We start from the raw sequence: 14,157 nt of genomic DNA, 5'->3' as shown, positions 1-14,157 counted from the left end.
TCAACAGTACAAATTATATCTGACTTAATAAACATGACATGAGAAATACATCGCTTCACATTTCTGAATATCATATTCATTGAGAACATTCTGGGCCACTGAGAAATCACCTGAGAGAACAAGTTAGAAAACCTATTCGGTTTGATATGATGACTTTGACTTGGGAGCATTTACAACGAGGGATAAACCAAAATATTCAGATACGTTGTCTACTACAGTGCCTCGTATGAACATATGTGGAGAAATATATCCTCTTCTTCGGTCTCATCACCACCTGCATTAGTAAAACACTGGTACACTAATGACTAGCAAATATATTACAGCAAGGACCACTTTACACAAATGTCATGTTCATACTTTTGCTCAAAATAAAACATCAAAAAATATTCAACATTGTACAACATATCGAGATAAGTTAAAGTCATACAAAGTGTGCAAATGTCACCGTACGGTCACGACTCCAAATGAAGGCACCAGCTTCCACTCCTACCACACCGCTCACATGACGACTTCACTGTGCTGCTGGGGGTTAATGTCACCAATGTTAGAAATGTCCTGTACAACTGATTCACACTGAGGCTTACCATGAACTAACAAAATATCAAAATCAAGCCAACGAATTTAGGGGAAATGTCTGTATTTAAATAATACGGTCCAACAGAAAAATCAAATAGTGGGCTAATTATATCTGTCTGGTTCATGCTAAATGCTTCTAGCTTTGATGATACGGCTTCGAAGTTCAGAGCGCAATATGTTTTGTACGATGGGCATTGATTTAACAGGACATAAACCGTTAGCTAATCTGACCCAAAATTGTAACCACTAAACCTGAACCAAACTTTTAGCTTTTACCTAACTTAAAGTTGTATAACTGAGCCTTTAGCTAAATACAACTTAACTTTTAATTGTTAGCACGCTACAACCAAACTTTAAGCTGCTTTATTGATCAATTAGCAAACCAGAGACAAACTTTAAAATGCTTAATTGAAGCGTTTGCTAACGAGAACCAAACTTTAAGCTGCTTAATTGAACTGTCATCTCACCAGAATCAAACCTTAAACTGCTTAATTGAGCCGTTAGCTAAACAGACCCAAACTTGTAGCTGCTAAACCAAACCACCATAACACATGTAGAATGACCAGCCTGAACCATCTGATTGCTTTTGTAACTATTTGGATTATGTTTTTTATTTTGTTTTTATTATCTAAATGACATTTTCAGGCTTCTCAGGGCTGAACATTCCATAGTATTAAAATTGCATTTATAAGTATTACCCCTGTGCAATTATCTTTGCGTGACAAGACCACATTAGCATTTGCGGTGAGTCTGATGCATAAAATCAAGCTCTCCTTAATCCCCCTTTAAATTAGAGCACAGGTTCATTGAGCTAACCTGACTAGCAGCTAATAGTTGTTGAAAAACAGCCTTTTTAATTTTGTTAAATTTGTCATTAGCCATGTCTGTTCACTCACTGCCATCCAAACAGCATCCCTCATACTCTGTGACAAGATTGGAAAAAGGGTTTACCTTCTAATGGTGAGGAAAAATGTAATCTTAACTCAAACACTATGATCCTCTTCATATCCAGAAACATTGACTATTGACATTAATATCCCATTATTAAGGCACAATCACACGTGCGAAATCAACATTCGCCTCCTGTTCACTTCCATTCTAGGAGAGCGAAGTGGCTAAAAAACATTCGCTTCCGGTGGCGAAGCAAATACGCATCTTCGCATTCATGTGGAGTTCAATTTTGGTGACCTTGCATTCGTGCATGTGTGACCGTGCCTTTAATACAAATTTGATACGGGTCATGTAAACAGCATATTCTGTTTGGATATTTTCCCAATTAGTTCTTATTCTGAATATAGTTTTTTTCCGATTAAGACGTGGAATATGCCGATATTATTCAGGTTTTAAAAGCATTCTTTAGACATGCATACAGCACATTCAGAATATGCATCTAGGGTTTTTTTTACTGCAGTTTGTGACACGTGGCCTCTTGCCTGTTTACTGCCAGCTCTGTGCATTGTACACAAACCAACTAACCAAACAGTTTGCAGAGATGCATGCCCAAAAGAAAAGTCAGTAAAGAAAAAGGTAACGCCTGCCCACTACTCGGAGGAGGCGATTTAAATACCCTCTCAAACATTTTCTCTAAAACGAATCATGGTGGTTGTACTATGATGGCTCTTCCTACATATACAGTTAGTTATATATTCTGACGCGTATTCTTAAAAATTTAAAAATGTTATACAATAGGTGTCTTTTTTCCATATTGGGATTTGATATAGATAATTTATTTAGAAGGGTGTTTTAAACCCAATTTATTGTACAAGTATTAAATATTTCTTCTTTCCATTTTCCTCTCCTTAATGTAATATTTTAGATGGATTTTCTGATATATGCGATGATGAATATGACATGTTTGATATTTAGAAGTATGGCTTTTGTATTACTGTTATGTACTTAATGAAATTGTGAATTGTTTGTGGATGTTTTTATCATGTCGGTGCCATCACAGAGCTTGGTTATTGGTGTGCTTTATGTATAAATATGGGTGTTTTTTCCACTTTTTCAAACATTTTGACCTGATGAAGATCCAAGCAGATCGAAACATAGTCAATCAAAATATTGTGGCATGGAGTAGTGTGCAGGCGTTAACTTTTTCTTTACTGACGCTTTTCTGATAGCCTTGCACCTAAACATGATGTGCGTATAATTAATCTTCTTCTGCCCAAAAGAAAAGCCCGCATTTCTGGACAGAAGGAGAAACACACCTACTTTTAAACATCATATAAAAGACTTGGAAACATTATTATAGTATGCACGGCTGCATGTAAACGGGAATATTAGTGTAATATTCATGTTCATTAGCCATGTAGACAGCTTAGTAAATATTGTCTTTTTCGGAATAAGGGGAACAAAACGGTGTATTTTGTGCATGCAAGTCAGTGTCAGATTATTATGTTGGCTGAAAAGTAAAAAAACTAAAACAAAACATAGTCCTCCAGGTAATAAAATACAGGGCAAATATTAAACCTCAATAATTTTCTCAGGACTGGCTGAGTTGTCTGTAGCACCGAGTATGAAAACCTGTCATCTACCAAATGTGGGCACTAGTGCTGAAACTATTAATTGAGCCATTAATTAGTCGATAGACAGAAAATTAAATCTGCGACAACTTTGATAATCAATAAATCGTTTAGGTTATTTATTAAAGCAGAAATACCAAACAATTCTCCAATGTGGGGATATGCAGATTTCCTGTTTTATATTACTATAAATTGAATTTTGGTAGGAAAAAACAACTTTTGAAGATGTCACCTGAAACTATTTTCTGCCTTTTATATAATCAATAGTTTTTATAATTTTAGAATAATCAATAGTCTCAGCCCTAGTTAGCACTGGTCAAATTATTATTCTGTGATTAGACAATCACTGATTAGTTGTGGAAAAACATTTTTGTATTTAAAAAGGTACAAGATGTAAAAAAAAAAAAAAAAAGGGTCCTGTTGAGACTGAAACTATTGTTTTAGAGGCGGGGCAACACAACAATCCAAAAAAATTATGTAAACTCAGGTTATTGGGGAAATCAGATAGTGTGAACCATGTAAACACTTTAATTGAACCATTACCTTAATCTGGTTATTGAAACATCTCCCTCCTCATATGTGAAATGTCATCAGCCATACTCCCAAAATAACAATAATTCAAACAATATCAAAACAAAAAGGCAATAATTTGCATTTTGGACAACCCTGTGAGTAGTGCAAAATCATCTCTTGCAGTGTAAATCCTGGATCGCAGTTTAGTGGCACCGATACAATAATACTGATAATCCACAGAGATGCACGTCACCCAGCTTCACTGCATACACCGAAGTTCATATTCACAAAGCCACAGTCTGAGCACCACCGAAGAGATTTAACCAAATAAAAACTGTGGCTGAAGATGGGGCTACAGTCTTCCTCACAGAGGACAGGTTGGGCCGTTCGTCTTCCATCAAGTACGACCTCGGAAAACACACAGAAAGTAAAGAAAACAGCGTGGAAACGTCAAAGCAGGTCAGATTTAAAACGTGTCCGTGTGCAAAGTTCCCTCTTGCGATAGAAGCAGATTATTCAGTCATGTAATCCAGTCAGTGGTAATCGATCCAATAATGATGAATCACATGTACATCCCCGAATCTTCAGAGAATCAGCAGCAGAGTTGCAGCTTTGTTTTAACAGGGAACCAACTTCTTTTTAATTAACCCACCGACTACAACGGCCAGTACATCCAAACAACCACTCTACCAGCAAAGTATAGTTTTAGGAAGAAAAACAAAACTCCAAACAAATGGCCAGTTACTTGCTTCATTGACTACGTTTACATGCACACTTATACTCCGCTATTATTCTGAATTTTACACGGGTCATATAAAAAGCATATTCCGTTTGGATATTCTGAATTAGGTCTTATGGTGCCTTCAAATGTGGTGGTGTTTACCGTGTTCGCGAGAAGAGTCCATATGAACGCCCCCCTCACGTCGTATTCACAACCTCGTAAGTGGAAAGTTTCTGAAAGCTCCGAGTTCACGAGTTGTGACGTGTTTGTTGACGTTGTCAGAAATGGCGGAGGCCTTGGAAGTTCATTTTTTGGTGCATAATAAGTCAATATATTGTAATTTTCGTTGTATATTGTTTTTCTTCATAATTTCATATGTCTGAGGAGAATGTTGATATTCCCAACAGCCTCATCTTTTCCCCTGTCATGTCTTTGCATTTACTGCATTATGTTACCCACTTGCTAGCTTGCTAAATAGTTGGCCTCCGTGGCTACTAGATGCCGACAGTAACGTTAATATTGCCGTTGCTTAGCAGCGGTGTTCTCATGACTTAACCACTTGAACGCCAAGTATATCGCGTACACGACTTCTTATGTTGTAAACACAAGCTCACGAGTTTCATTTGAAGGCACCAATATTACGAATGGAGCATTTTTAGATTAAGACATCTGTGATATGCTGATATTATTCAGGTTTTAGGATCAGTCTTTAGACATGTATTTAACTCATTCACAATATGCGTCTCAATTGGTTTTTTTTCGTTTTTTTTCGATTTCACTTAAAATTTAGATTTCATCTGTGAGGAAAGTTAAACTGCTTACAGAATTGAACAGAATTCAGGCTAACCTGCAGTAAAGCCAGAGAGGAAGGTTAGGCTTTCTCTCTGGGGGGGAAATAGTTTGAGCCTATGTGTTTTTTTTAGGGCTGTCAAAGTTAATGTGATAATAAAGCGTTAAAGAAATTGAATTCAGTCATGAATTTGCGTTAACGCATTAACGCAACTGCCGATTTTTAGGAATGTAGCAGGCTCAGTTTAAAGCTTGAGTGAAGATACTGGCATCATGTGAAACTTCTGTTGCAAAGTAGGCTAAATAACACTAAATTTTGGCGAGGAAAAACTGTCATGGCAATTTTCAAAGGGGTCCCTTGACCTCTGACCTCCAGATATGTGAATGAAAATGGGTTTTATGGGTACCCACGAGTCTCCCCTTTACATACATGCCCACTTTATGATAATCACATGCAGTTTGGGGCAAGTCATAGTCAAGTCAGCACACTGACACACTGACAGCTGTTGTTGCCTGTTGGGCTGCAGTTTGCCATGTTATGATTTGAGCATATTTCTTATGCTAAATGCAGTACCTGTGAGGGTTTCTCGACAATATGTCATTGTTTTGTGTTGTTAATTGATTTCCAATAATAAATATATACATACATTTGCATAAAGCAGCATATTTGCCCACTCCCATGTTGATAAGAGTAGTAAATACTTTACAAATCTCCTTTTAAGGTACATTTAGAACAGATAAGAAATGTGCGATTAATTGCAATTAACTATTTTAATCAATTGACAGCCCTACTTTTTTTAGAACGAATATTCGAACGTCATTTTTGGCCAATTTTGACAGCTATAGTCTCCACCATCTGTCCCTTTAGCTGCTAAATGATCCACTATGTTCACTAGCTGAACAGTCGGGTTTAAAGCAAAACATTAAAGTAGTGGACAGACAGCTGAACAATGAGCTGGAAGTGATGCCTGCTGTGTAATCTAGACTAACAGTGACCCTTCCAACACAAAGCTTACCAAGATGTACTTGAGTGCCAGGTGTGAACGGGGTCGTAGACTAACCTACTGAGTAATTTCCCACTCTGTACTGGAATGACATCAATAATCTCCTGAGATCTCCCGTTAAGAAATTCCCCTGATATAAAACACCACCACGACGGCATGGCACAGAACTGAAGCAGGACTATATCAACTATACAGCCAACACGATTACATCGTTATACCAAGAAGCTGTCTATATTACAGTGAAGTCTATTGCGTCTCCTGTTCTGAGAGGAGGGGTGTGGGGGGGCGTCACAGCCAGGTCACATTTACAGGTTTGAAATACATCATAACTTTTACAACCACTGAACTCAAGTGGGGACAATAATATCCAGTTGACCAGTCTACGTGGGAAGTACAGCTGCCTTTTAGGAACATATCTAATACCATGGGAGGGTGGAGGAGTAAAGAGAGTCTTGAGCAGCAGCCGAGCATGTTGGGAGTCAGGTCCACGCCACTTTGCGCGAGATGGCCTGTTTGAAGCACTCGGGGTCGACGTTGCCTCCGGGCCGCAGCGCCCTCTCCAGGCTCACCAGCACGTTTTGGTGGCACTCCCTGATGTTGACCGGGTACTTGGCCCTCAGCAGCTCGTAGGCGGCGATCAGCCTCATGTTCTGTTTCACCATCAGGTACTGGATGATGCACGTCGGCGCCAGAGAGAAACCATCTCGACAATGGACCAGGACGCGCTTCCTCTTCTCTGTGGAGGCGTCGATGCACTCGTTGATGTCCTCGAAGCAGCGCTGCTTCAGGGCCGGGCCGTCACCCAGGGCGTCCGGCACGTCTCCGATGTCCACTTTGAGGCGGGACCAGCTGTGGCGGGCGCCGCGGGAGCAGGTACACGGTATGAGGTTGAGGCTGGGTCCCGGTTCTCCGGGCACACTGCTCATGTCGATGATGCTGTCAATGTTGTTGCGGCACAGAGTGCGCCCGTTGTACGCCGCGTTCAGGTTGCCCACATAGATGTAGTCCGTCACCTTGGAGATGACGGGTTCAGAGTACTGGAAGTGTTCCGGCCCGCTGGGTTTGGGCTCAGGCGTGTCGGGGCCCCTGGCACCGGCCGGCCCCGTGGCGGCTCGCCTGCTGTAGTTACGCAGCTTCTTGGAGCCCGAGCGGGACGGCGGGTTGGAGTCGGACTCGGAGCTGCTGTTCCAGGGCGGAGAGAAGAGAGAGAAGCGGCTGGAGGATTTGCTCTTGTTGAGGATCTCCACTGGGCTGGACAGGCCGGAGCTGGACGCTGTAGTGGACGCCGAGGCGCAGAACAGAGACGCTCGCTCCAGAGATCCGGTGCTGCTGGCGGCTCCGGCACTGTGGGCCTGCTCCATCTGCAACAAACACACACACAGATCCAACATGTTGTCCACTCAGTTCCTCATCCTTCACTGGCCTACGATCCGGTCACGACGCTTTAATCACCCCAGAAAATGAGATTAGCACTGTCACGAATACCATTTTTTGGGCTTCGACGCGTCAGTGAGAAATATTCTCGCCACTGCCGCACTACTGTATATATATATATTAAAAAAATGGAAGCATTTGAATACTGACTTGAGGTTGATTACCATGCCAACGTTATGAATGAAGCTTCGAACTATTCGGTACATTAAGCATTTATTAAGAACTGAAGGAGGATTTTAAACCTCTGTGTGTGTTCTGTGAAGTATTAATGACTTGTTTTGCTCAGTTATACTCAAGAACTCAGTAGCAGATGTGCATTTGGACGTACCTGAGCTTTGAGGTTGTTCTTCCACTCCTGCGTCTCCAGAGCTCTGAAGCGTCCGCTGCTGTCGGAGGAGACCGACATGCAGAGGGGCCGGTGAGCTCTGGGGGGGAGCTGGGGGGTGAGGGCCACAGGGATGGGCCTCGCATCGGCGTGCTCGCTCCTACTCATCATCAGATTTGGACAGGAGCCTGGGTCACACAGGAGGACACGTCTGAGATCAACAGCCAGGTATAAATCAGTGAGAGTTGATCAGCTTTAATTTTCTTAAGTTGCATACAGTATTTGACCGTTGCTTGTTTGGGGAAAAAAGTTTTTGACAAACTCAGAAAAGAGCTGTAAAAATGTGCACACTAAACCTGATGCTGTGCCATTTACAACAACACTTATTGATGACACTCACTGGACCTGCCTTTACATGTAACGTACATTTAGAAAACAATAGCTTAAAATATATATTTACGTTACACTAGCCAGCCATTTTAGACCGTAGTCATTTCTTTGCATGTCTGGTAAAGCCGCTAACTGAAGATCATTTTCCACAATTTAAAATGAAAAATCAGATGGTAGCTGGAAACAAATTGAAACTTTTATTATCCATCAGTTATGCTGACAAAGCGAATTTTCACTTTGCTTTACTCACGCGAGTTGGACCGCCAGGTTTAGGCAACAAAACTACAACTTCTTTAGGTTTAGGCAAAGAAACAGTGAGTTAAGTTTAGGGAGAAACAACGGGTTTTGGCTTAAAATAACCTAAGAAGACAAAGACACACATTGTTGACTCGTTTTTTTGGGTGAAAACCCTGTCATAAGTCACTGTCGTGTTCTTTTATACCATCTTTCTGTGATCAGCCATGTGAATAGATGATAAAACCTACTAGTGTGTGTAGTAGGCCCCTATTGACCCACATGTATGGGGCTTATAGCAACTTATAACGCCTATTTAATAGCCTGACAACAGTCTAATCGGCTGGTTATGTATAGTCCTCAGTTAAACAGGATGCTGCACTCAATCACTGTATGTCCAGAGTGTCTGTTCTCGCTAAACCACCAGATTAATTACATTTTTACTAATTTTTCACCTACCAGCACATTCTGAGCGGGCGATGGACTGAATCTGCAGTGTGTTCTGGGTTTTCAACAGGCTGTGGAGTGTTCTCACTATACCTGCAGAGAAGAAGAAGAAGAAGAAGAAGAAGGGCACTTTATTGATCCCAGAGGGGAAATTCAATTTTTTCACTCTGTTATTTACACAGTACACATGGGCCCAAAATACATACACACACACACACACACACACACACACACACACACACACACACACTAATGGAGAGATGTCAGAGCGAGGGGGGCTGCCCCTGACAGGCGGATACCAACTGCGTCGGCCGGCTAAAATTTGCGTCTATTGGCCTCTTTGCATTGACTTTGTATGTTATCGCGCTGTGCAAAAAGTTAGGTTTAGTTAACAAAACTACAACTTCTTTAGGTTTAGGCAATAAAACTACAACTTCCTTTGATATAGGTAACAAAACTACAACTTCTTTAGGTTTAGGCAACAAAACTACAACTACTTAAGGTCTAGGCAATAAAACTACAACTTCCTTTGATTTAGGCAACAAAACTACAACTACTTTAGGTTTAGGCAACAAGACTTCAACTTCTTTAGGCTTAGGCAACAAAACTACAACTACTTAAGGTCTAGGCAACAAAACTACAACTTCTTTAGGTTTAGGCAACAAGACTTCAACTTCTTTAGGCAACAAAACTACAACTTCTTAAGGTCTAGGCAATAAAACTACAACTTCCTTTGATTTAGGCAACAAAACTACAACTACTTTAGGTTGGTTTAGGCAACAAGATTACAAGGCCCCTGCCTTGCTCAAGGGCAGCTCAAGCAGTGCCCTAGAGGCAAACTGGCATCTCTCCAGCTACCAGTTCACACTCAGTAATTTGGTCCATGTGAGGACCCAAGCCAAGTCCCTATGAACTGAGCTACTAAAAGAGGTCACCTTGCAGTAAAGCTTGAATGTTCATAGTTTACAGTTTGGGAGAAGAAGAAGAAAAACACATGAGTCAGGGCGATGGACTGAATCTGCAGTGTGTTCTGGGTTATCAACAGGCTGTGGAGAGTTCTCATTATACCTGCAGATAAAGAGGTCACCTTGCAGTAAAGCTTGAATGCATGAAGAGTATTTATAGTTTACAGTTTTGGAGAAGAAGAAAACACACCAGTCTTACCGATCCTTCCATTCTGCTTGTAGAGCACCTTTTTATCCAGCAGCAGTTTGTGTGCACTCAGGTCTTTGTTCCACTCTTCCTCCTCGGCTTCCATGTTCCTCCTCCTGCTGACAGAGGCACAAAAACACCCGGTGGATCAGGCGGCCCGTCATCTTTGGCAAGCCGAGCAACACTTCAGCTCCATCGGATAGACATCACCTCCAGCAGCAGCTAACCGTGGACGTGGACTGCTACTAGCTGGAGTTAGCCGCTAACTGCAGCTAACTCCAGTCCAGCAGACAGCAGCTCCTCTCTACTGTGTGTGAGTCATGTTGCTGGTTAGCAGAACTAGCCGCTGTCCGCTGCTGCTCTGCGGCTCATTGCGGGTTAACAGCAGCTACCGCCGCATCTTGTGTTCCGTCCAGCCGCTGCACAACACCGGAACACCGGCTACCGTCGGTGACTAACACCCAGAGTGTGATAAATGTAGCTCCGGTGACTAGCTGGCCCCGGCTAACCGAACAGCTTCACCAGACCACCAGCAGCATCATCATCATCATCATCACGGTGATGAGCCCGACCTCCTGCAGCGAGGTCTCGAGTTAGTGATGTGTGGGTCGCGAACGAGCCGGTTCAAAGAGCCGGCTCTTTTAAGTGAACGATAAGAGCCGGCTCCCGTCCGAGAGCCGTTTTTTTCTTTCTTTTTTCTTAAAAGGGACTGTTTGTAACTTCTTACACGTATAAATCACCCGGGTCGGTTTCCAATGAGCGCTCACATATACGCGCTCGTGTGTGACCGGAGTCTCTGCTGTACTCTGCTCCTCTGCCAGCTTGCCTTCACTCACACTCACCGTGCGTTCTCGCTGTCTCACTCCACCTCTACACGTGCATGCGCGCACACTACACACTGCAGAAGACTTCGTAGCTCTGAGAATATCTAGTGAATGTACAGTGGACGTTTGTGGAGAAATAAATGCTGCAGCTCCTCCAGGTAAACAGAGGTTTCCCGCAGAGAGTAACGTTATCGTCTCCGACCGGGTGCCGGTGTCTTCCTCCGGCTGCGGTCGGAGACGATAACGTTTCTCTTCCTGCTTCAGCCCCGGAGGCTGAAGCAGGAAAAGCCAACACTAGGATCAGCATTGATTCATGGAGAGACCTTCGTCTGGTCAGCTAACATTACTGCTAAGCAGGTGAAATATAGAGTGATATTGTGGTTTTAGCTGACGTGTGTCGCCTCACTGTGTTGAGCGATGCTCGTTCATGTCTATTTAGAGCGAGCAAGCCGGAGCCTGACGCTGACTTTTGTTGACTTAACAGCCACAGGTGTCGCTGTTAACAAGCAATTCTGAAAGTTACAAGCAGTCCCTTTAAGTGAATGATAATGGTACGTGTTCACAGGATCCGTGCTTTCCACGCTCCCCATTCATTGTCTATGTAAGCAGCCACGCAATGCATTCTGGTATCGTGGCGTCGCTATTCGAGAAACGGAGCGTCACGACGCCCGCTCCTCATTTGCCTCAAATGTTTTCAGAAACACATTTCGGTGAACTATTTTCGTGAAATAAGAGAAGAAAGTTTCCAAACGAGCCTCCATACTGTTTCCGGTTTGAAAGCCGGGAGCAGCAGCCAACGGAGGGAAAGCGTTCGTCCAATCAGGTGGGGACAGCCATGTGTCTAGTGACAGCCCACCAAGCGTCCAATGTTGGGAAGCGTCGCGTCCCCTCGCAATAAAAAACGCCCCTGTGGACACGTACCATAAGTGAACGATAATGGTACGTGTCCACAGGGGCATTTTTTATCGCAAGGGGACTCGGCGGTGCGCGAATAGCAGACAAGATGAGTGACAGTCGGAAACAAAGCAGCATGTAAAATTACGGTATTCTGGAAATTATAAGGTTTAGTATAATTATATTGAATCATTTAAGTGATATATCTGCACACATACTAATCATAGGTCAAAACAGCGCTACATTTGGTTGAATTATAAAAGGAAGAAGTGGTAAAATGAAGAGCCGTTTGGGAGTCGAAAGAGCCGGCTCTTATTGGTGAGCTGAGCCAAATAATCTGGCTCACTAAAAAGAGCCGGAATTCCCATCACTAACTCGAATGCGGTTTAAGTATATGGGCACCTTTTCCCCTGAACTCAGCCTTACAGGTTTTGTTAAACCTCATTACAGACTCTACCAATTAAACACGTCAGGTAATACGTTATTAAAATGAGGTGGGCCATTGTTGGAGGTCAGGATTTGTGAATTACGGTGAAAGAGTTTAGGAATTATACGCAGCTTGAGAGGAAAACAACCTGGAAGACTAAACTCTGCGTTAAAACACTCATAGGTGAAGATTTGCTCGATAATAACACTGGCATCTCTCAGAAGGGCGGAGTTAGTCAGTCATTCATCTCAATGAATCCAACTTCAACTAAGACGGTTGGGTTCATTTAACGGCTGATACAAAACACTAAAACTAACGCCCCCAAAACAATGCAGCGTTTCAAGGATATTAACACCAATAATAATGATTAGAATTATAATATTAACAAGTTATATGTTTATATGTATATAAAATTATTTTGATTTTTTCACCTCCTTATTATTTCCATTTTCTGTTACTTACTACAACTTCACAACATGTCAGAGGGATATGAGGGATATTTTTATTCCACTACATTTATTATTGTAGTTACTTTGCAGATTCAGATTAATAATACAAAATATAATCAACAAATAAATGATGATGTTTTATTGTAGGTTAAGATAAAACTTTATTGATCGTGGGGGAATTCACAATCTACCCAGTATATAAAGTAAATTAAATGATTCTAATTATAATCCATATTAGTCTGATAATATATATATATTTTAGATATATATCAAACATACATATATATTTTTATATTTTCCTTTTCCTCTTCAAAATCCATTTTGCTTTAAATGAGCTAAACAGTTATTAGGGCTGTCAAAGTTAAAACGATAACAACGCGAATTTGTTTTATATCCACTCATTTCTTTAACGCACTAACGCAACTTGCGATTTTTAGGTTGTAGCGGCTCTGTTTTAAAGCTAGAATGAAGTTACTGGTATCATATGAAACTAGAAAAACCTAAAGAATCCATTGGTACCAACCATGTCATACGAAGGAGGATAAATACCGCTGCAAACTCACACAAAATTTTGGTGAGGAAAAACTGTCATGGCCATTTTCAAAGGGGTCCCTTGACCTCTGACCTCCAGATATGTGAATGAAAATGGGTTCTATGGGTACCCACGAGTCTCCCCTTTACAGACATGCCCACTTTATGATAATCACATGCAGTTTGGGGCAAGTCATAGTCAGGTCAGCACACTGACACACTGACAGCTGTTGTTGCCTGTTGGGCTGCAGTTTGCCATGTTATGATTTGAGCATATTTTTTTATGCTAAATGCAGTACCTGTGAGGGTTTCTGGACAATATCTGTCATTGTTTTGTGTTGTTGATTGATTTACAATAATAAATATATACATACATTTGCATAAAGCAGCATATTTGTCCACTCCCATGTTGATAAGAGTATGAAATACTTGACAAATCTCCCTTTAAGGTACATTTTGAACAGATAAAAAATGATTGATTGAATGATTGCGATTACATATTTAAATCGATTGACAGCCCTAGTTGTTACATGAGCTCCCGAATAAAGAAATGCTTTAAAGAACCATTTGACTAATAATTCAGTCACACATACGTGTTAAGAGACCTCAAATATTCACACCATCTGTAATACACTCACCGTGTGTGTGTTTGTTGTAGTTTTCCGGCTGTTTCTCGTTTTCTCAGCAGACCGACCGAAGCAGCAGCAGCTTGCTCTGAAAATGATTATGTGGAGCTGATCTGGAGCCTGTTTTTTCTTCTTCTTCTTCTTCTTGTGTTTAATTGGACGGCCAGGGCCTCTCTCCAGGTATCCTGGTAACCCACCGACCTGCTGATGTCACTGCTCTCCATAATGAAGTGTGAGTGTATCTCGCTGCCTTTGTCAATAACCAGGCAGGGAAATTCACAAGAGATAAGACGGACAAT

The 14,157-nt window shown here is 41.7% G+C and overlaps 1 protein-coding gene across 3 annotated transcripts; it reads right to left on the bottom strand.

The window, feature by feature from the left end:
* Positions 1-5,633: 5,633 nt before the first annotated feature.
* LOC141766527 (uncharacterized) lies at positions 5,634-10,688 on the bottom strand. 3 transcript variants are annotated; one of them, XM_074633446.1, is made up of 5 exons: positions 10,318-10,688; positions 10,120-10,223; positions 8,968-9,048; positions 7,888-8,072; positions 5,635-7,486 (listed from the first exon to the last, which is right to left on the bottom strand). In XM_074633446.1, exons 2-5 carry the CDS (start codon positions 10,211-10,213, stop codon positions 6,605-6,607), a joined length of 1,242 nt encoding a protein of 413 aa, XP_074489547.1. In that variant the 5' UTR covers positions 10,214-10,223; positions 10,318-10,688; the 3' UTR covers positions 5,635-6,604. The 3 variants fall into 3 exon arrangements, with proteins under 3 accessions (XP_074489548.1, XP_074489547.1, XP_074489546.1); XM_074633447.1 differs by lacking the exon at positions 10,318-10,688 and having other exon boundaries at positions 5,634-7,486; positions 7,888-8,095; positions 10,120-10,176; XM_074633445.1 differs by having other exon boundaries at positions 10,120-10,687.
* Positions 10,689-14,157: the final 3,469 nt, after the last annotated feature.

The sequence above is a fragment of the Sebastes fasciatus genome, chromosome 4, assembly GCF_043250625.1.
Source record: "Sebastes fasciatus isolate fSebFas1 chromosome 4, fSebFas1.pri, whole genome shotgun sequence".
Lineage (NCBI taxonomy): Eukaryota > Metazoa > Chordata > Actinopteri > Perciformes > Sebastidae > Sebastes > Sebastes fasciatus.
Note: the sequence above shows the minus strand (reverse complement) of the source record. Positions and strands in the feature narration are given on the sequence as shown.